Source organism: Agelaius phoeniceus, chromosome 2, assembly GCF_051311805.1.
Source record: "Agelaius phoeniceus isolate bAgePho1 chromosome 2, bAgePho1.hap1, whole genome shotgun sequence".
Classification (NCBI taxonomy): domain Eukaryota; kingdom Metazoa; phylum Chordata; class Aves; order Passeriformes; family Icteridae; genus Agelaius; species Agelaius phoeniceus.
This window is the reverse complement of record NC_135266.1, coordinates 114,156,591-114,178,456: the sequence shown is the minus strand read 5'-3', so window position 1 is coordinate 114,178,456 and position 21,866 is coordinate 114,156,591. Positions and strand designations below refer to the sequence as shown.

Sequence of the window (21,866 nt, the reverse complement as noted above, 5' to 3'; positions counted from 1 at the left end):
AATTTATTTCTCAGTCCTTCTTGGTCTTATTCCCATTAAAAGGAAGTATAAGCATTAACACTTATGTATTTTAAGTCATGATACGTCTCATTTACTAATCATATTTACTAATTTACTGCTACATTTAATAATGTAGTGATAGGACAGGGGAGAATGGCTTTAAATGGAAAGAGGGCAACTATAGGTTAGGTATTAGGAGGAAGTTATTTCCTGTGAAGGTGTTTAGGAACCAGAACAGGTTGCCCAGAGAAGTTGTGGGTGCTGCAACCTGGCATAGTAGAAGGAGTCCCTGCCCATGGGTGGTCTTTTAAGTCCCTTTCAACCCAAGCCAGTCTGTGGTTCTATTGAGAGACCAAACTTGATCCTTTCATCCACACATCTATTATTCCACAGCAGACCTCTGTGTTTCAACATGTGTGTGTTGATGTTTAGAGCTGTCATATTCTTCAGGTATTCCTGGTTTATCCCATAAGTCTCAGTCAGCCAAGTGAAGGTGGCTGGGCTCTTGTTCCCCTTGCTGTGCCAGCATCAGCATTATCAGCATTATTCTGTGTTTTATCACAGCAGACTCTGCAGCTGCTGGCAGCTAAATGTAGCACACAACTATTGTGATTAGCCAGACCCAGCTCTATTCTAGTGGAAGATACCTGGTTATGTATTTTTTATTATTATTTCTTTTGTAAGACAGAGGCCAGCAGGGAAGGTCTCTGTCACAGGTCCCAGGGACAGTGCACTGCCAGATTTTTGAAGGGCACACAGCAGGGTTGAGCGTTATGAGTTGTACTATCTTGAAAATGTGTAGACTTTGTTCTCTCACTTTCCATTCAATTCTGAATACATTGGTAGTGTTGCATTACAAAGGGATGAGATTCCCCTGGAAAGGTGATCAGCAGCCCTTTTCACAACTGATTTGTGGCACCTCTCACCACCTGCTGAGGTTTTACTGGTGTCTCATTTCAAAAGCATTGCACACCATCCTTGCAGATCCTTGGTGCAAGTCATTGAGTCTTTTATAGTCAATAAAGCATTCAGGGAAAAAACGGTCTTGTTCCAGAGTGCTGGGAGGGGAAGTATTTTATATAGTAGTGGCTGGTTTTAATGGTATTTCAGTTTATAATAAACAACCTTCGTGTATGCATATGTGTGTCAATTCTTTTGGGTTTTCTTCCCATTTTTCTGTACACATCTTTTCTGAATGTAATTTTTCATTATCTGTTATGGAAGGAATTATGTATTATTCTCTCTGCCTTCTGTTTTATCATTTCTCTGCCCTGCCCAGACAGTATGAACATTATCATTCTATGTGTAACTTTTTCATTGGTGCATTATCATGCTCCTGTCTAAATTCTGGTCAGTCAAATAAATGGATTGCCTCACTAGCCTGAGTCCTACATCAGAGTAGGTATTTTGAGATGTAAATACATTTCTTATCATCTTGATCTTTTATAGTAGATACACAAAAGTCTTTGTTCAAGACCTCTGATGGCCTTTCCTTCTGGAACAGTCCTGATTCACTCTCCAAGGCTGGAGCAGGGCTGTCATATTTTGCCTGCTGATCCTGAAGTCCTATGCTGGCTAATCCCCAAGTGAAAGTCAATTGTTTCATGTATCTGCAGTTGGTCTCACTTGAATTCCAGGGTTCATCTCCCAAATCTCACCAAATCCAGGTCTTGCTTGCCTGTAGCAAACATTTATATGAACCAGAAGAGTTTTCAGAGCAGAGTTGGATCACCTGGAGCAGCTCATCTCTCATTTGTTCAGTACTTCATGTAAATAACAGAACAGCAACTCACTTTTGGACTTCTATTTTGAGTACATTAACAACTTTCTCTCCTGTGTTCTCTTGTTTATATTGCCCTAACTATTCTTTATTTATTCAATTCTGATTTTATTTTCTTTTAATCATGTTTACTTCCACAGATTTTGGGGGGGGTTGCCCTCTTACTCTCATATTCTGCAGATTAATAGAAAACAGATGTCACAATTTCCTCTAATCCCACATTGTGATTGTCATTGTAGTTCTACAGAGCTAATAAAACTGTGTTACATATCACTGTTTATTCCCTAAACAACTTTAAACCACCTCAACTTTAAATGTAAGAACATAAGTAGTTCAGTTGCTGTTCTATTTTGCCAGCTACATCAACCTGTACTTGCCAAGACAGATGCAAATAGCTGAGGAATTTTGTCTGGTTTTTTTTCAAATAGACATATTTTGGAAGTTCATTTTTATCACTCATCTTTGGGGGTCTGAGCACATGTTTTCACATACAAGGTTTTAGAGCTTGGGAAAAGTGAAGCCAAAGAAAAATGAGTTAGTGGGAAAGGGGAAAAATATTACCTTGATACCTTTAACTTAGAGCAATTCTGTAGCTCTTTTAAATATTCTTTAGTCTTGCTGTTTTCCAAGTCATCATAAATGCCAACTATGCCTTAAAATGTTCATTTCCTAAGCACATTACTTTGAGATAAGTTTTTTCTTCAGTTCTGTGATGTAGTGTGTAGCTGGTTTTGCCTGAATGTCAGTACAGCAGCATGATGTGTAAGTGTGCATTGTCAGATGGCAGCTGCATGCCAAGTGCAAGTCCTCCTCTGGTGTTTCCTCATTTGGACCTTTCTGATCTCATTTTTATGAAGATCATCTCACTGGAGATTAGTATAAGGGAATTTTAGAAAACTTTTAAAACTCTCTTTATTTTTACTGTTCTGCTTGTTTCCATGGAAATGGGAATCTATAAGATTGTCAGGAGTGAACAACTGAGTGTTCTACATGTGTAGATTTCATTAGGTGACTCCCAGCTGAGATCTGGGATGACCTAAAAAAGTAGTAAACCACTTAGTGGGGTAAAAAAAAAAGACCAATTTAGAGAAAACACTGTATGCGTTCTTTTTGTCCTCATTGGATGTGGTAAGTCAGAAAATGCTTATTTAACTCTTTTGGGGTACGTGAGTTACATGAACACATTTGCAACTTTGATCAGACTCTTTCAGGGTAGTAGCAGTTCTGTACAACAAAACCAGTCCATCCCTTTGATAGGATGGACTTTTTAACTGTGACCTGAGCTCTCTCAAGTGGATGTTTGTGGGCAATGAGGGATATAGATGTCAGAAAATTGCATTTCTAAAGTTCAGGTTCACTGAATTTTCAAATGTCAGCCTATGTTTGTGTGTAAGAAATAGTTGACAATTCCATTTCTGAAATTACCTCACTTGCTGAAGCCGAGAGTAAACCAGATCTCTCTAGCATGAACCTTATATATTTGTTCCTCAGTTTAGAATAGAAACCTTCCTCTTGCTGCCAGGTAAGAATAAAACTTATCACCACTGAGGATTTGCCTTAACAGTTGTGTCTTCTTAGCAGAAAGTAAAATGCAGTACAGCTCAAGTCGACAGGTTTTGCTCTCCCCAGTTTGCTACCTCATATTATTTTCAGACACTACTTCTTCCTTCAGTTCTCTGCATGGAAAGCCAGTGCTTATCCTCGTGTGCTTTGCTCAACAAGTGGTTTGTGTAGAATATTGTGTGCCTGATACCCAAATGTGTTCATGTTAAGTCAGCCACAACCTTCTCTTGTTCTGGGGTGAGCTCAGATACACTGGTTAGGTATGTGCAGGTGCAGAAACCTTCATTTTTAGAAAATTATCCTTAGAATAAAATGATAAGGATTTCTTGCTTAGAATACAAATTTTGCTGCATTTGTAAGAGCAGATGTTTTCTTCCATAAACTGGTGAGTGAGGACATTGATTGCTTATGCCCATGTCCCCTCTTTTTTCTTAAAACGATGAAAAACATCAATAAAGAATCTTGAGGTGTGCAGGATTCTAAAATTGCCATCCCAGGTTACAAAACTGCTGCTGGGCTCGGTGCCTCAATAGCTGTTATCTGAGATTAAGAACCCAATATTAATCCATCAATCAGTGTGACAGCTTGTGGGAGAGGTGTCTTTCACTATATGTGAAGTTTACCTCAGTATCAGCTCATTAGGAAGTAGATATTTTCAACTGCTTGATATATCTACCCTTATGAATTGGAACAGCTTTCAGTAGTGATGTGTACTAAAAGGTTCTTGCTGATTTCTTTAAAATAGCCAGTGTTCTGTTTTAAAATAGAATAAAAAATTTTGGGATCCATGAAGCTAGTTTTCAGTATTATATAGCTTATACCACCTTAAAGTTACATTATTTTCTCTTAATAGTGTTCTCTGTAGGGCTGTTGGATATTAGTGAAATTTAAAAATGAGAGGTTGTGAAGTAGTTTGTAGATGTATGGAAACAGCTGAGACTTTAACTAAAATCCCAGCATGGCTTGTAGCCTAATCTCATATTTTGTACTTAGATGTGATGACTAATCTTGGATGCTTCTCTCCCTCAATAATCAAATTGAATGATCTTCTATTTGAGTGATTTACTCCTCCTTTATGCTGCATGTAAAATGTAAGGACGTAGCCATGCTGGTTTTTATTCTATTTTTCAACTAGAATTTTGAAGTCTTTCCTCCAAATAATGCTTTTATAACATGCTTTTCCCTAAGTCCTGCAACCCCAGGTGTAAGAATTAGCTTTATGCTGCTGCTTCCCATCAGTATTAAAAAAGGTTTTCCTCATTTGAAAGGATTGTAATCAAAAGGTTTTGAAGGTAGAGCAGCACATTGGGATGGGTGAAGCTTGAAGAAAGTCTGAACTGTCAGCTTGTCTAAACCAGACAACTCCTGCCAGCTTTTGTGAGTGTCAGGTCAGGGATTTTTGTGCCACCTCATTCCTGTGCAAACATCACCAGTGAGATGCTTCTGTTCATTTGGTTTTGAAGTTTTGCACAACTTAAGATTTGATTAAATTGGAACTATAATATGAAATGCACCCAAAAGAGAACCAGTCTGTGTTTGGTAAATTGTTTGGTTTTTTGTTGACTGCATGAAATTCAATTGCTGCCTTTCCTGGCTGTTTTTATCAGATGAGAAATGCAACTCTCAGGTAAAATTAAAAGCTGATTGTATTTCATGCAGAGAGACTATGTCCACTATCACAGAGTGAGTTCTGTCAGACTTTTCAGTCACTGAAAGTGACATTTTGGGGTGGTGGAAGTCACCTTGTTTCCACTCAGTATCTAGGACTGGTACATAAGAGCACGTTCTGTATTTATAACCATACATTACCCAGCATGGCCCAGTGCAATGGCTGGGTTGAGATGTTTGATGTTAACCTTTTTCCAAGTATTTTATATGTATGATGTTTAGACTACTGGCTCTATTAAAAAATTTTGCGGATTTTAAACATTTTTCTTGCCCAAAGGTAAATTTCTCTGAAATAGGAGATCTTAATAGGCTCTCTGGGAGCACAGTGGAAAGGCACAGGCACAGAGCATGAGAGATCGGCTTTGAATGGACTAAAGCCCTGTCCATGTTTGATCAATCCATTTTGTTTTATTCTTTGAAACCATTTATTGAAGTGCTGAGCCTTTACTTTCCTACAGAAGTAACAGATTTATACTATTAACTGCATGGTTAACAGCTAACTTTAGGGCTTTAATTTCTTAGTTCAAATTGAGATATTGATTCAGAGTGAATATATAAATATTTCTGAGGAGAATCCCCTGGTAAGAGGAGGGTATTTTGGATATTTTTTTCTTCCTTAATGATTTTATGAGAAGTATCATATTGAGTATCATATTGAGGCTTTTGAATTAAGCTGGCCTATGCCAGTTTGGAAAGATCTTTTATATTTTAAAAACAACATTGTTTTTTTAAAACAGATGACTGCTTCTTAATTCTGTTTGGTGTGCTGGAGATGTTTGGTCGTTTTATAGTTCATTTTTCTTTTTGAGACTTCTCTGGAGCGCCTCATTTTTCTTTTAATGTGCCTTTAATGTTGGTTGGCTTTGGTTCTTATTTTGAGATTTTTTTTTCCTGCTGCTTCTACCCCTAAAAGCTAAGCTAAAACTTCTGATGGGATACAGTATTTTTGGGTAGAGAACTATAAATAGTTGTGTTTTGAGAAAAAAAATATCTCCAGTGGTATATTGATATCAAGACTGCTCAGTAGAAAGTTGATTCAGTTATATTGAAGCTATTTTTGGGATGCTGGTAATCTTTTGAAGTAGCAGGTTATATAATGAGTTAAGCATTTGGTGAGCCTTTGATATAAAGTATTTGGAGATAAACATAAAAATATAAACATGGCCTTTATGTCCTTCTTTGCTAGGCACCACTCTTTTATGTTTTTATTAATAGAAACTTACGTGGAGTTTCTGAAATGAAACTTGTGTGGTGTTCTGTAGTTATTTTCTTTTAACTACTGACTTTCCACTAAACTTGAAGTAATTATTAATAATTCAGCCACCTATTTTTCCTGTTTTTCAAACACCTTTATTTTCTTTTCAGTGGGATGCCATAACTGAAATGGATGAACACAACCGTCCCATCCACACTTACCAGGTGTGCAATGTGATGGAGCCCAACCAGAACAACTGGCTGCAAACCAACTGGGTCTCCCGCGACGCCGCGCAGAAAATCTACGTGGAGATGAAGTTCACCCTGAGGGACTGCAACAGCATTCCCTGGGTGCTGGGGACCTGCAAGGAAACGTTCAATCTCTACTACATGGAGTCAGATGAGCCCCATGGAGTAAAATTCAAGCCAAACCAGTACACCAAAATTGATACCATAGCTGCTGATGAGAGCTTCACCCAGATGGATTTGGGTGACCGCATCCTCAAGCTCAACACGGAAGTTCGTGAAGTTGGGCCCATCAACAAGAAGGGATTTTATCTGGCTTTCCAGGACATTGGAGCGTGCATTGCTTTGGTGTCAGTCCGTGTCTATTACAAGAAATGCCCTTTCACAGTCCGTAATTTGGCCATGTTTCCTGACACCATTCCAAGGGTGGATTCTTCCTCGCTGGTGGAAGTACGGGGCTCCTGCGTGAAGAGTGCTGAGGAACGTGACACCCCAAAATTGTATTGTGGGGCAGATGGGGATTGGCTGGTGCCTCTGGGACGATGCATCTGCAGTGTGGGATATGAAGAGCTGGAGGGTTCCTGTCATGGTAAGAAAACATTGTTTGATTTTTTATTTTTTTTTTAATTTTTAAGAGTAGTAATATGCTGTTGTGTTCTCTTCCACTGTCCCATAATAGTTTCAAAATTACTTGAGAATAAGGTGTTTTTTTCCGTGGTAATGGTTGTGAAGAATATCTCAGTGGCTGCTGAGGCTGTCTGCTGTGATTCAACATTGGCTTTATAGCAAAAAGGGGGAGAGAGAGTCTGTACTCCTTTACAAAAATGACTCTGCTATTTTGCTCAAGAATTTCTCAGATTGAATGGTGTTAGGCAAGCTGCACAGCAACCTTGGATAATAGAGAGCATTAAAAGCACTATGCACTGTAATCAGAAAATGAAATTCTTTGTTGTTTGATCTTGCTGGCATTAATTATCAAAATACACTCGCTGCAAAGATACAATGTTGACAGTGCCATTATTGGAAGCCAGCATAATTTTGTACATAAGGTCAAAAGGTTTCTCTCTTAATGGGATAAGGATTTTCTCTGAAACTTTAATGCTGAATGAATTCCTGTCCATTATGCAAGTGAGTCATACACTAGATCTGTAATGAGCAATATAGGCAGCAGCCAAAGTCTACCAGAAATGTTTTCTGCAGTACATTGACTCCACTGGTTTATTCAGTTGGTCATCTGATCTGCTGAGCAGGACCTTCAAAGTGAAATGGAGTACCCAAAGCCACGAGTTTTTGGGTATTCTTTCCTAGTTACCCCAAGAATTACAAATTACTGCTTTAGAAAATTCTAATCTACTAGAGCTTCCACATATTTTGAAATAATTTTCCTAGGTTGATGTTGTCCGTTTAACTTCTACAGTGAATCTAAATTTTTATGCTTTTTTTTTCTGACAGTTTTTCAGAATACATTTGTCTTGCATTGCTTTGTGAATAAGATGCCCAAGGCAAGCCCAACTGCAGGAGATGCTTTCATAACTAAAGAGCACAATTTAATTTCTGTAGTTCTCACTCAGCAGTGTGTAAACCATGAGTGGAAGGGTTCCTCCTGTTCAGGGTGCCCACATTTGTGCCAGAGCTGGTGGTGGAGATGCATGTTTGGACAGCTGGCAGTGCATTGGTACAGTGGGATTTTTTCAGGGTGACTGTTGAGGGTTGTGAACTGAACCATGATGTGTGTGTTGATAGACATCTTTCAGACAGACATAATATTCTACTTTGAGACTTTGCTTCTTGGCTGAGACATGAATAACAAATTAAGAGTTTAAAAGAGTTGTTGCTTGTTAGTAAATCCTGAGAAAGCTTTAACACCCATTCAATAAAATAAATACCTGAATATTACAAACACTCTGAGGGGAAAATATTTAAAATTTACATTGAGCTTCTTTTCAGAGAACTAGAGAGTTGGGAACTAGGTGGGATAAGAGTAGAAGGCACTCTATCATAGCCTGATAAGACCTGATATATATTTATAAAATTTTCACGTCTTTTGGGTCTTTCCCCCAAAGCCCTTTTGCCCCTCCCATTCCCCTGCTGGTGTTGTTGCAAATCTGAGTCTTGTAAGTGTATTGCACCAGTCTGTCAGTGTTTTGTGCAGGCATAATCTGTGACATACTTAGGAGAGAGCCATTTCTTTCTTCTGCATGAAAATAGACAGAATAATAATTTTGCATTTTGAAGTATGTTCTGGAAAATAATTGGGTGGTGGGAAATACTTGTTGATACTTTAATATATTTTTCCTACTTGCACATGGTGTCAAACTTTTTGTACCCCAGCCTGTGGCTCAGTGGGGAATAAGCACTTCATGGCAAATATGGCTTATCTGTCACAGAATATAAAGAATAAATTTCTGTTTTGATATTTGTGGAGATACAGACTCTCTATTCACAAAATACTAAATGGCATTAAGGGAAGATATTCTGCCATTGTCATTGCTCATCATTTTGCAAAGCAGCAAGAATGGGAATAAAACCAGTCTTTGATCAGTTTTACTGCTGCTGTTAAAAATCATAGGTTATTTTCAGCTGCCTAAATCTCATTTACCTACTTTCCTAACTGGCAACATTTCAATTATTTCAATATATGTCAGATTTATGCATCTCTCTCTGTGGATCTCTCAGTATTCCCTACATTTTCTTGTAAAAGCATCATTTCAGAGCCAAAGTGTCTGAGAAGAATTCCTAACTGGATTGAAAATATCCTTACCTGTTAAATGTATACCCAAATGTCTACAGTTAGTTCAGAGGCATATTAATAGGGAATTTTTCAGTAATTTGGGACTAACTTCCTTTTCTGAAGTCAGTGGGGGGGAAAGTGGCATTGACTGCAGGAGATTCCCAGGTACTTGTTTGTTCTGTACTTTTTTTAATGGGATAATCTGGAATATACCCATCTTTTCTAAGTTTACTATGTAAACAATCAGTCTTTGATTTGAGTCTACTTTTCAAGATTTTGCCTTCAAAATCCTGAAATAGCAACATCATTCATATGTTCTTCTGTATCTTTAGGCATAATAAATTAGAACCAGTAATTTGGTAATGCAGTTTAGAAATGTCTCTGATATGAACTGGTGGCTTTGCTAATTCATTTACATCAGCCCCAAGTTTCAGGTTAGAAGGAGGAAATGCTGCTAAGGATTCTGGTAAACAACAATTAAAAGTGGCATGTTCAATACTCTGTGTTCTCTGAATGTCAGCCCAAGATACAAGTTGTGCTGAATTTAGCAAATGTATAATATATACAGGTCATATCAGGACTTTGTGGTAGGGTTTTTCACATAGGAGCAAACAATCATGAAAAGGAACCTTTTATAAACTTAATCATAATGGTTCAGTTCTGTTAGGGCATGATATAGAAATAATTGGATGACTGTTAAGAGAAGTTTGACTTTTTAATGATTTACCAGAAATTATCTGAATTATTCAAGGTTAGGAATTAATTGCAAAGAAAAATTCAATTATATATAGCAAATACTAATTATTATGGTAATTTCAGATTTTATTTTAGTCTTAACCAACCAAACACAGTGCAAAAGTGTGTATTGCCAGCCATAAAAAATTGATTCTTCTTGAGGAATATGTTTAGGAAGCCACCACTTCCAAAGTGGGGTATATTTGGAAGGAATGCTAAGTGTTAAGAATGTAAAACAACAGACACTGACAGACTCACCTGGCTTATTTTAATTGAGACAAATGGAGAAAGAAATGAAAATGTAAAATTCAAATTCTCTGACCTTGAGTTGACTGAACAACACTTCCTAGGGATACTAATGCCTGAACACATGGAGTTTTTAATTGAACAAACAGTTCTTTCCATTATTCATCACTTGAATTTGTGGTAATGTTTCAGTGTTAAGATTTCTGCTTTGGCAGCTGATCTTTGTGTTATTTAGCCCTTCCATCTGATCCAACTGGAAACTACTGTCATTTTTCAGTTAACTAATCCCTTCCTCATATATATGTATATTTATATGTGTATATAGGTATGTATATACCTGTAGTGTGGCTTTTTTTTTTTTTGGGAAACCAAGCAGTTCATGTTACAGTCATGCTTTAGTTACCTGTGTGCTGGCATCAAAAAGGAAAAGGAGAGAATAAAGTACTTTGGAACTGCAAGATACAGAGATACAGTATTGTGTAAGGTTCCTTTTGGGTGTTCTTCCATGTGTTTATTTGCTCATGAGATCAGATCTTTACCAAGCACTGATGGAAGCATCTTTAAAGGAAACCATAGAAAGATAATTTAAATAATTGTCTTTTAATTGGTTGTCTTTTTTAAAAGTCTGTGTCTTATCAGATCAATTTTTGAAAGTTGCATTATTTTTTTCAAGTAAATAGCCATATATTTAATGAAATTTATAACAGATTTTTAACTTTGACTGCTCTGAAAGGAATTCACGCTTCTTTCCTGTGCTTAGGCAGTGAAGGTCTATTTTACATAATTTGTGAGTCTGCAGAGCTTTAGATGTCACCATTTCAATAGTAGTACTTAAAACCTTTGTGTTTATTGGTGAAATATATTTTTCACTGAAAAATCTCATCTTTGGCCTTTGTAAGGCTGCACATCTCTGAACACTCCACACAAATTTTATCTTTCAATTATGAATATGGATAAAGTTGAATTGTGATTTGTCAATCCCAGATTGGCTTCTTAGGTGGAACTGCTAAATAGTTGTTTTTAGTACAATGCAAGAACAAGGACAGGGAAAGAAACCAGAAGTTGTGGATATTAAGAATGTGTAGGTTAGAGTATGGAAAAGTAATTGATAATGAGCTCAAAGCTCTGAATGCATTTAACCACATATAGCTGCTAGCATATGGAAAAAAACTCTGAACTTGAGGCCTGTATACATTAGAAAAAAAGAATATTTACCATGGAAAAAAACTTAAATCACTCTCTGTTCTGAGGGGACATTGCAGATGGTACTGGCAGCACTTTTAAGTTCCCGTATCCAGGTTTTAATTTCTAAATGGCAGGTCATGTTCCAAGCTATTTCAGGCTGTATCTCTCATTTGTACTTTTTCCACTTGCGCAACAAAAACCATTTTGTCCTTAAGGCTTGCAATTAGTGTGAATTAAAACTAACATTGTTGCCTGGCTGAAATAGGAGGTAAATGAGGGATGGTGAACTGTGGCATGGATGGGATATTACTTACTGTCAAAAGGATGAATTTTTAGTGAGTGGTACTAATCTAGAGAGGTCTGACTTGGCTGGATTCAGTAATTTCACCTTTTTTCAACACTTTTCAGTTGTTTTGATGGCTGTTTCTGGTTTTCAGTTAGTTTGTTGTGTTTTCATTTGTTTGGACATTTTAATTGTAGCATTTTTGCATCATCTTTTCAGTGCCTTAAAAATGGGGATATTTAAGTTAGTTACTGATTTTGATTTTTGAGGGGGTGGGTCTTTTTGGTTCTGGGTTTTTTAGTGCTGACAAAGTTGTAGGAATTAAGTAACTACCTGAAGGCACCTGTCTTCAATGACTGCCTGAGTTAACAGCCAGAAAAATCTCAGTTCCATATAAATTCATGTTGCAGCTCACAACCAAGCCTTTTTTACTTAATCTATAGCCATCTGCAGATTGTTCAGCTGGATAAAAACAAAAACTCTGATAAAACAGCTGAAAAGGGATGCTGCTTCAGAAGTAAGGATTTAAAGGACAAAAAAAGCCCTGTACATTGATTTTAGATAGTAAGGAAGCACCAGTGATAATAAATGAACAAAAGTTGTTTGCAAATTCTTGTCATGTCATACTTGCATTATTTTGAGCAAATAAGGAACCTTACCCTGGTCACTACAACCTGGTTTCCAAAATATTTCACTGTAAAAATTCAAATCAAAGCTTTGATTTTGTAATTGCACCTAAATAAATTATGCATAAATAGAAAACTTATTGTTTGCAAACTGAATTACTGTTGGAAATTGCTGATTTTCACTCTGATACTGAAATGTGCATTGAATAGAAACCTGCTTTGATAGCAGACCAAGGAAGTCAGCTGAGGTTAAATAGTGAGTTTGAAACTGAAAAACTTCAATATTTTCTGTTTGTACACATGGACATGAAACTTCAGCAACAAAAGCTTGCTGATAACTCAAGTGTGTCTTGCCTCAGGTTTTGCGTTAGTGAATATTGCTGGATATTGATCCTACCAGCTATCCTTGATAAACAGTAGGCAAAAATTGTCCAAGGGACTGCAGGGATTGATTTTGCTGTTGTGTTAGACTTGGTAGCAGAGCTGCATGATTTGGCATTAGCAGCAGCCCACAGTAAATTAGTTACTTGCTCTTACTCTGCCGAAAAAAGTGCAGTGCAGTGATGGCCACATGGAAAACTTGTGGTACTAATGGGAACAAGCTGTTTAACTTTTACAGAAAGTATAAATACAAATGTGTCTATACATCTGTTCAACTGTATATAGACTAAGTACATTGTAAAACTGTTTGTTATTTTTTAACTTGAAGTTTCTCCTGTGCTACCAAAACAGCAGGAGGACTGACAGCTTGAATGCTGTAGTGTGGCAGGAGGGGAAGAAGGAATGCACTGACTCCATGTTACTGTCCTGTGTCCCTCACTGTCATAGGATTTGTCTTCAAAATGTATGTCACATCCTACAGACACTATCAGAAACTGTGACCTCCATTACTGGGTAATGCAGCTTTTCCTTGCTTGCCATGTTTGGGGTTTTTTTTTTCCTCCCTTCTTCTGGGAGTCATTAGCTGAAACTTCAGTTGAAACATTTCACATTAATTTGCCTTGGAAGGATGTTCATTGCACTTCACACATGATCTACTTTGACTGTTTCAACAATCAAATGTATTGAATGTGGCTGACTTTTGCTTGAGTGAAACCCTTGGCCTGCTGTATTTTCTGCATGTAAAATTTCAGCATTGGCTGCTTGCATTTTCCTACAGCTGAGGAGCTTTTCCTGCAGCTGGAAGAGAAGTGTGGTGGGGGTTTTTTATGACTGGGTATATCCTCAGCACTTGAGTTTCCTCAATGTGCTGAAAATGTACATCTGTGTTTGGAGGAGGTCTTGTGTTGACCAACAGATGGAGGAGAGTAAACCCATAATGCTTCACTTAAAAAGCCCTGATATCACTTGTGGAATACAAAATTACTTGTGCTACTCATGGAAGGTGCTAAGACTTGCAAAAGAGAAATCCTTTGTGAGGCATCTGTGACAACCCTTGGCCCTAATTTACAAAGGAACACAACTGTGTGCACAGCACAATTGTGTTTTAAGGATTTCCATGGTCATTTCTTATAGGAGAATAACAGTTCTGACACAATAATAAAGGCTTGATATATTTGTCTTTGGAAATTCAGTTTCTAGAATTGTTGTTATTCCTGTTGGAGCCCTGAAAATAAATATAAGCTAAGAGAAAACATTTTAGTCATAGTGCTCAGTGAAAGTTTCCAAAGTTTTTACAGTAGATTTTTTTTCAATAATAAGAAATCTGACTCAATTTGTAGACTACATCTATCTAATTATATAATTATGTTATATGTAATATAATGGCTCAGAAATTCTCAAAATCTAGGAATTAGATTTTTTTCTGTTTGAAGATTTTTTTTTCCTTAGGCTTCTGAGCAAAAGCACTTAAATTTGTGCTTTGAAATAATTGAAACATTTTGGAATATCATTATTATTTCAATGTGGGTTATGTCCCCTTTGAGAACCCATAAAGTGGAGATCCAAAATCTGAAGATAATCACTAGCATTTCCTCCGAGGCAGGTTATTAATCAGTAACACATTTGCAAACAAGCCATAATGCATGTTCTGTAATGAAACTGTTCCTGTAGAGGTTTAGCATCATTTTATTCAGTCAATTATTAAAGCATTTGTGCTGAGAAATATAATTTCAAAAGTGATCAATAAGAGGTTTTCTCTGGCGTAGCCTAGGAATCACAAGCAGGAGTGAATGCACAGAGAGATTTCTGAGGATGTTTGCCTTGAATACAAAAGGACGTGTGTGGGGGTTTAAAAACTTGAACTATATTTGCTTTTTGCAAGTCTCAGTAATAATGCAAATGAGACAAGATTTCCTTTAGCCAACACACTCTGCCTTTTCTTACTGAAACTTATAGTGGAGAATAATGTAAAAAATAAGTATCACTTGTCTTAGAAAAACTTACATAGACTCTAAGGTCATTCTGTGTCACAGAACAACTTGGATTTTAAGGACAGCGGTATTCAAAACGTTCTCAGAAACTGCACCAACCAAACCTTGTGTCCTGTGAGACTTTTTTTGGGCAAAGCAGTTTGGAGGCTGCTCCCAAGCCTAAGTTCTTACTAAATGGGAAAAAACAAAAAAAATGGATGGCAAAGGCAGTACTGTTAATGACAAAATTTATGACTGACACCTTTATATAAGAGAAAAGGGAAAGGAAGAAGAACTCCTGTGAAAGGGGAGGCACCACTTGGAGATTTTTCCATCCTCAGTAGTTTCAAGAGAACTCATAAGATGGATTTGCTTTTGAGCTGCACTGCTGCTGGAAGACTCTTGCAGGGCTCTTGGCAGGGGGAGAGGATCAGTAACTGGACCTCCAAAATGTCAGCTACCTTAGATTTGGATGGCAAATTCTGAGAAAGACATTCTAGACATAATTTAACAAAGATTTGCTGTTTGACATGTCTCACAGTCCCATAGTGTTTTAGTAGATGTGCTGAAAGTTCGCTCCTAAAAGGTTTTGTGGGATTTTTTTGTGTGGATTAGCTTCCCACCCCCCCCCTTAATTTTACTTTTTGGAGTCCCATCAGAACCCAGGAGAATATTCTGCTGGGAAGAGCCTTGAGTTTACTGACGTTGCTGACCTGGAGAGGGTAGCCTATTGAGCAGATTGAAGTAAAATATTCATTTCCATGAATCTTTCTATCCTACAAAGTAAATATCCCAGCATGGGAAGGTGATCCTTGGGACCCAACCTGCTGCAGTGAGCTTGTGCTGTTCTAGCTGTGTATCTAGGGATGTGTGCACTAAAAGCAGAATAAATTATGTAAAACAGGTCTCGTACCTACCAGGGAAACATCTAACACAGTCAAGGACTGCACTTGAAATGTCTCTCTTTAAAGAAAAGTTGCTTCAAAGGGATACTGATCAAAGCATGAATAAATTCCCAAAGGACAGGGAAATGTATGCATAGAGAGATTATACTCCAAATGCTAACAATGAATGTTTAGCTATTTGGTATCTGGCTATTATATAATAATAGTTATGGATGTGAAATGTCTTAATTTTGCTGTGACAGCTTGACTGTGTTCCCAGATGTTAAATATTTCAAAGCTTATCTTACATATATTCATAAACAAGATGAAAGTGTTAATTCTAATTAAAATGATGCACAGTTCAGTAGCAGCCCTAATAAAGTCCCTGTGGAACAGTGAATTTAATAGCAGTCTATCTTTTATGCAGAATCAAAATGTAGATTTCAATTTTACTGTAAACCAATCTTCAAGGAGAAACTGAGCAGTCAAGATCGAAGAACTGAAAAATTATATTAAAGAGTTATTTCAGTACGTGCAGAATTTTACATACCAATATCTGTATGTAATGGTAGTTCAGAAAGAAACTGGGGGGGCGGGGGGGGGGGGGGAGTACAAGCAAGCAACAACCCATCCCAAATTTAAAGACTGTCCTGAAGTACATATTTCACTTGGTGAATATTTATAGGTTGTGCTTGTGGTAATATTCCTCATGATATTTCCATGTTAAATTTTTCTTGCAATTATTTTTAATCAATATTTGAGAAACCACTGTTTTTAAATGTAGTTTAATACTTACACACATGTGTATTCAAGATGCCTTCATAAGGGTAGCAAGAACTTGAGTGTGGAATTATTGGGAGGTGAAAGACTGAAATAAAAGACGTAAAAATATTTTTTATTTTAAGGCAGAACAAATTTTCCACAACATTTAACAGAAAATAAAAAAAGGTCAAAAGTCAGGAGATGGTAAGGACTCTGAGGAGATTCCAAGGGGAATGCCTGGAGACAGGGTTGGTTTGTGGCATTTAGGATACCAGGAAAGGCTAATCCCAGATTATGAGGAAATGTATATTTTTCTTTTCAAGATATGAATAGAGATTCTTTGACATGCAGTAAATTAATAATGAGTTTAATTACTTCTGTGTGTATTTCTTATTTTGAACTAGGAATTATTACCATTTTGCCTATTTATCTCAATTTAATATTATATTCCTAGTTAGTGCAATTAACAGATCCTGTTAAACTGTGTTAGTAAGAGAAATTCTGTGAAAGAATTTCATTTTCCAAAAAGTCTTTTTCAATTCTTAAGAAAGACCTGAATTCTCTTCAGATGAAAGTTTTGGAGGAAAATTTAGATTGATCAGATTTTTTTTTTCCTTCTATGTTCTTTCCTTACAAAACACTAAGTAAACTGATAGTACAAAAAGAAGAAAATTACAAATTCTTAGTGCAGTATAGAAAATTTAAAACTCCATTTTAAGAAGCTTTTGGATATGTTGGATTTTTTTTTTGTCTTTACTGCAATCACATGAAATGTTTAACTTTTGTCACAAAATCAAATTCTAATCACAAGGGATTAGTATTTGGGGTTTGAGGTGTTCATGTTTGTTTCAGTTTTTGTGGTTTTGTTTCTTTAAGTATTTCACTTATATTGTCTTGTGTTGTATAATCTACATTGGTTTTTTTAATTTGATCAGGTGACTAAAAGTTTGAAGTCAAATGTTGTGTTTTAAAGGTCATAAAAATTGGTGAAAATCCAAGTATTTAGTGAAAAGTCCCCAAATAACCTACAATGTTTAACTGAAAAACAGCTAAACAATTATAGCAGAAGAGGATGAAGTCTGTATATATTGTTAATATTGTAGAGGAAATGGTCACAATGTTGACAAAATCCCATTACAGAGATTTTTCATTTAGCACTGGTGGATGTCTCTGAATGGCTCCTTGTCACTCTGTGGCTGGCTGGCTGTGCTTCTCCTGCTGACCTTCCTTAGATTTTCCCTTTGATCAATGACTCAGATTAGCTGGGAAAAAAAGTAATTTTCACCCTTCTTTTCTATGCAACTAATGTGTTTAACTGTTTATTAACTGTTGTGTCCCAACCTGTTCATAGCCACCACCAAATTTTGCAATCCTGTCTGGTCAGCTGGCATCACCAATTTTAGAATTAAAAATGCAAGAAGAGGCAAAAAATCATTATTAATCAGGATTTATCTGATAGCAGGAGTGAGGTGGTATGGGGCCATATGAAACAAATCATACATTTCTCTCAAGTTAGACATGTCTAGACTTGCAGATAATTATTGAAATATATTTCTTCTGGTCTGGACTTTTAAGGGGTTGTTCAGAACTTCCAGTGATAAATGCTGATTTGTGCTTATGGAAGCAATGCACACTAAGCTCAGAATTTTCAATACTAAGCCATTTAATCATTAACACCTCTGGGTTCTGATCTTGATGAGACTTCTTAAATGAATTTGGAGATGGGGTGAAGGTGCAGTTTGGAGGTAGTGAGTGAAAGGTCTGTAGTTTCCAAAGGAAAATATTGGCTAATTTCTGCTAAGGTCATGGAAATCAGAAACAAGTCCATGCTTGGCTAAGTAATTGTTCACACTTCAAGAAAAAAGTCTAGTCATCAACTTTATAGCTCCATAATCCTCCACTATTGTGATTTAATACTTATGCACAAACAAGCACTTCTCCGTAGCTTGTTTGGTGCTTTGTTTTTGGGTTTTGTTTGTTGGGTTTGTTTTTTAAATGTAAATATGCAATATATGAAGCAAAGTTGCTAGGAAAATCTATTCTATGATTTCAGGCTCTTTTATGCTACAGATCTGACACATGTAGATGGATTATTGTGACATTTTTAAACTTAGAAATAACTTTGTGATGTATTTAAATCTAAAAATGCCATAACACAGAACTCCTGTAAGTAGAGAAACCTTGCTTAAACTGAGTTCCTCCTTGAAGGGAGGAAGTGGCCCAACCAAATGAGAATAAATTTTACAACAATCCACTCGTGCTTGAGGTAGCTGTTGCAGAAGAAGTAATGACAATATAAATGCAAATGTATATAAATTTAAAAATCTGCAAGTAATTTTCAGATTGCTCTCTGTGGTCATATTTTGTTGTGTTAAAAATACAGGTCATGCTATTCACCATAGCCTATGGAGAGAAGTCATCTTTTTTTTTTTTTTTACTGTAAAGTAAAAATGCGAGCAAGCTGTCCATGGATAAAATGATATGATTTCATAAAATACATTGCCGAGTCTAATGATCCCAAACTAACCGAATCATTTTAAAAGGCAGCCTTGAGATTCCTCTTATTGCATGAGCCTTGAATTGGAATAAATTTCCTTCTGGCAGTATTATAAGAGAAGAAGATCCACAGATGAAATACTGTTTGATATCTTACCACTCTTGTACCAGTGCCTAAGTCTTCTTTCATTGTCAACATACTTCTTAAACATTTTCCAGTCTTTTCATCTCTTCTTACCAATGCTGCAGTGTCCAAGCAAGGATCCTAAATGTGGCGCTGACTCTTTTGCATATATCTAGGAACTATTGCATTGTAAATGCAATTTGGAAATTTGGAAAGCAGCAGTTTTGTGATTAGAAAGAAGTATTTTATCCCCAGTGTGAAAGTTCTCATTTCAAAATTCTCAAGTTCTCAAAGGGCTTTTTTGGTTGTTGTTGTTGTTTGGGAGTTGTGGTCAGTTGGTTTTGGTTTGTTTTTTCCTTGAAGTAGTATCCAGTCTTTTTAGCGATAAAAGTAATATAATTTGTAAGAAATAACAAGCAGTGGTGGAATCTACCAGGCAGTAATATTTACAGTTAGTTAGAAAAGGAATTGTATAATAAAAGATTTTCCTTCAAGAGAAACCTGTAAAACTGATCTTTGCTTCTGATTTATGGACATTGCTACACTTGAGGAATAAATTAGGTAAACCCGAAAGAACTGAAAGCTCAGTGGCTATAAAACAACCTATTGATTTTTGACTAAATCTCTGTCTTCAGTAGTTTTTACAGTTGCCTGCATCCAAAGAAGCCCACAGTGTAGCTACTACGGAAGCAATTTAAGTAATTGGTATTTGATTGGCACTTTATACCTACACCTTATTTCTCTTTACCTAAGTGTTAATAATAGCAGCAGAGCAATTTAAGCTGAAAATCAAGGACAAGGGCACAATGAAACTCTTCTGATAATGTAGAAGTGAGTGGTAGTAAGAGTGGAGATACTCAAATAGAATTTATTTTTTTGCTTTAACTTTCAGTGCATCAGCACTTTCACTTTTCCAAATAGATTCTCCTGGGTCTTTCTGCAACTACTTTGTTTTCTGTGTCTGAAAGGACAGAGGTTGTGCTTTCTTGTGTGCTTTTGTGGGGTTTTTTTGTTTGTTGGGGGCCTATTTTGTTTATCAAGAGGACTTCATCAGAGATATAAACCATGGGCATTCTGAGGAACAATCAAATTATTGCAATGGCTGTCATTCCTGAGAAAAGCTATTATTAGCTTTATTCCATGATAAAGCTATTGCAATGATAATAATATGTAGCTCTTTTTCTCAAAAAGAACTTGTGCCTGAGAGAATTGCATGATCTCAATTCTACTGTGAGCAATTAGCTGTGGCAGGTATCTTGAAAAGGGGATAACTTGAAAGAAGCCTTCAAGTATTTTTCTTCATTAGGCTTCTGTGCTAGTGACAGTGGGAAAATGCAGTGAATCCTTAAAAATATTTAAAAATCAGTAGACTGTGCAGTTTGAATATATTGAGTATACAGGAGGTCAGTGGTGTTGTTTTGAGCTTTACCATCTTCCCAAACTTGCTTAATATCCTGTTAAAATCATCAGCTTTAAAATATTACTGTTTAACCCTTGCTACATATCTTGAAGTAGTTTTTATTTGGTCTGAAATGTTACTACACTGCTGTACTCTGACCTTCTTGGAGCATTCATTCTGCATCCAGACTGTGCTGTAGCAGGGTGGAAAGGGGGCAGAACTGGCTTTTTACATGTGGAAAACAGGCTGTGAGTATATTTGAAAACTGTTTTGGCTTCCCTGCAGAGTTACAGCAGGCATATTTGTGAGATTTAAAAATAGGGACAAATGAGTGAATGCATTTTATTTATTAGCAGCATCCCTGAGATATTTCACTCGTTACATTTAAATATTGTCAGGACATTACATTTGAAAACACAGTAATTCCCCTGGGAGAGTGTTGTGGCAGAGCTTGCTGTAGTCAGTGCTCATAATGCATTTGCCAAGGAGTGTTTATCTCTGTCTTCTCCCTCAGGTTGTGATGCTCCTCTTCGGAGGGGATGTCTGCTGGTCAGTGAATTTCTCATTCTTTCAGAACAATCATTTGCATATCAAAGGCCTGAGAGGAGTAAACACACTTTATACTTCCATCTGTCATTCTCTTCCCATTGAGACACAAAATAAGAACAGTGTAGCAAGCAAGAGGTTTAATTTTTTGTTCTTTTAATTCTATACCATTTTGCTTTGAAATATGAAGGATGCCTGGGTTAAGTTTTCCATAGCTGTTTTTGCTTTCTATTAAGGTCTCTTGACTGAAGCTACCTTAAAAACAAAATCAGTACTCCTTGGAAAAGTGGCACTTGGGAAAAAAAAAAACCAAACCACACAAACCACATTTATTCTTCATTTCTTAACTCTGTATTTTATAATATTTAAAAAGAAACAAAAGAAATAATCTCAGAGCATCTCAGTCTTTATCCAGTAGTAGAACTTGACCTCTACATATCTTTATCTTCTTGCAAATTAAATATTATTAATACTGTTTTCTAAAACAGGCTTAATTTTTCAGTGTCTATGAGAAATGAGATCAGGTTTTGTTTTCATTTCTCACTTCTCTTGCACTGGTTCCCAATATAAATTTTTCTTTATAATTTCAAAGAATTAACTTGTTCATAAACCAGGATTAAGGCTGTATTGGAGGTTCCCAGTAGAGATCCACGTGCCATTATTCTGAGTGTGTGCATTCAAGTTTGTTTTGAAACCTGAACTCATTCATTTAGGGGGAGTTTTGGTGAGCATCCAGCCCACCTCTCTGCCCAGCCCAAGCAGGGTGTCATTGGTGTGAGGAGCAGCTGCATGAGGATCCCAAGGGAGCAACAGTTCCTCTACTTATGAAGCCCTTCTGGGACAGTCTCCACAAACTCGGCAGGAAAACAATATTGGGACTCTGCTCTCTCCCATCCCAGTGTGTGTTTCCATTGAAGCAATAGATTTCCCCCTTCATTGTGCAAAATGGAATTTTCAGAATGAGAAATCCAGATTCAATGCTGAGTTTTCTAGTCTCTTTTCCCTTATTATTTCTGAAGCTCTGCTGTTCATCACTGGACAGGAGTT

At 36.7% G+C, this 21,866-nt stretch overlaps 1 protein-coding gene across 5 annotated transcripts in view; it reads left to right on the top strand.

Annotated features, from left to right (window-relative positions):
* EPHA6 (EPH receptor A6) overlaps positions 1 to 21,866 on the top strand; it is a 373,338-nt gene that overhangs the window by 76,944 nt on the left and 274,528 nt on the right. For all 5 annotated transcript variants that reach the window (XM_077174587.1, XM_077174585.1, XM_077174590.1 and 2 more), the window contains one exon: positions 6,377 to 7,040. In XM_077174587.1, coding sequence (XP_077030702.1) covers positions 6,377 to 7,040 — 664 coding nt within the window. The remainder of the gene's footprint in view (positions 1 to 6,376; positions 7,041 to 21,866) is intronic.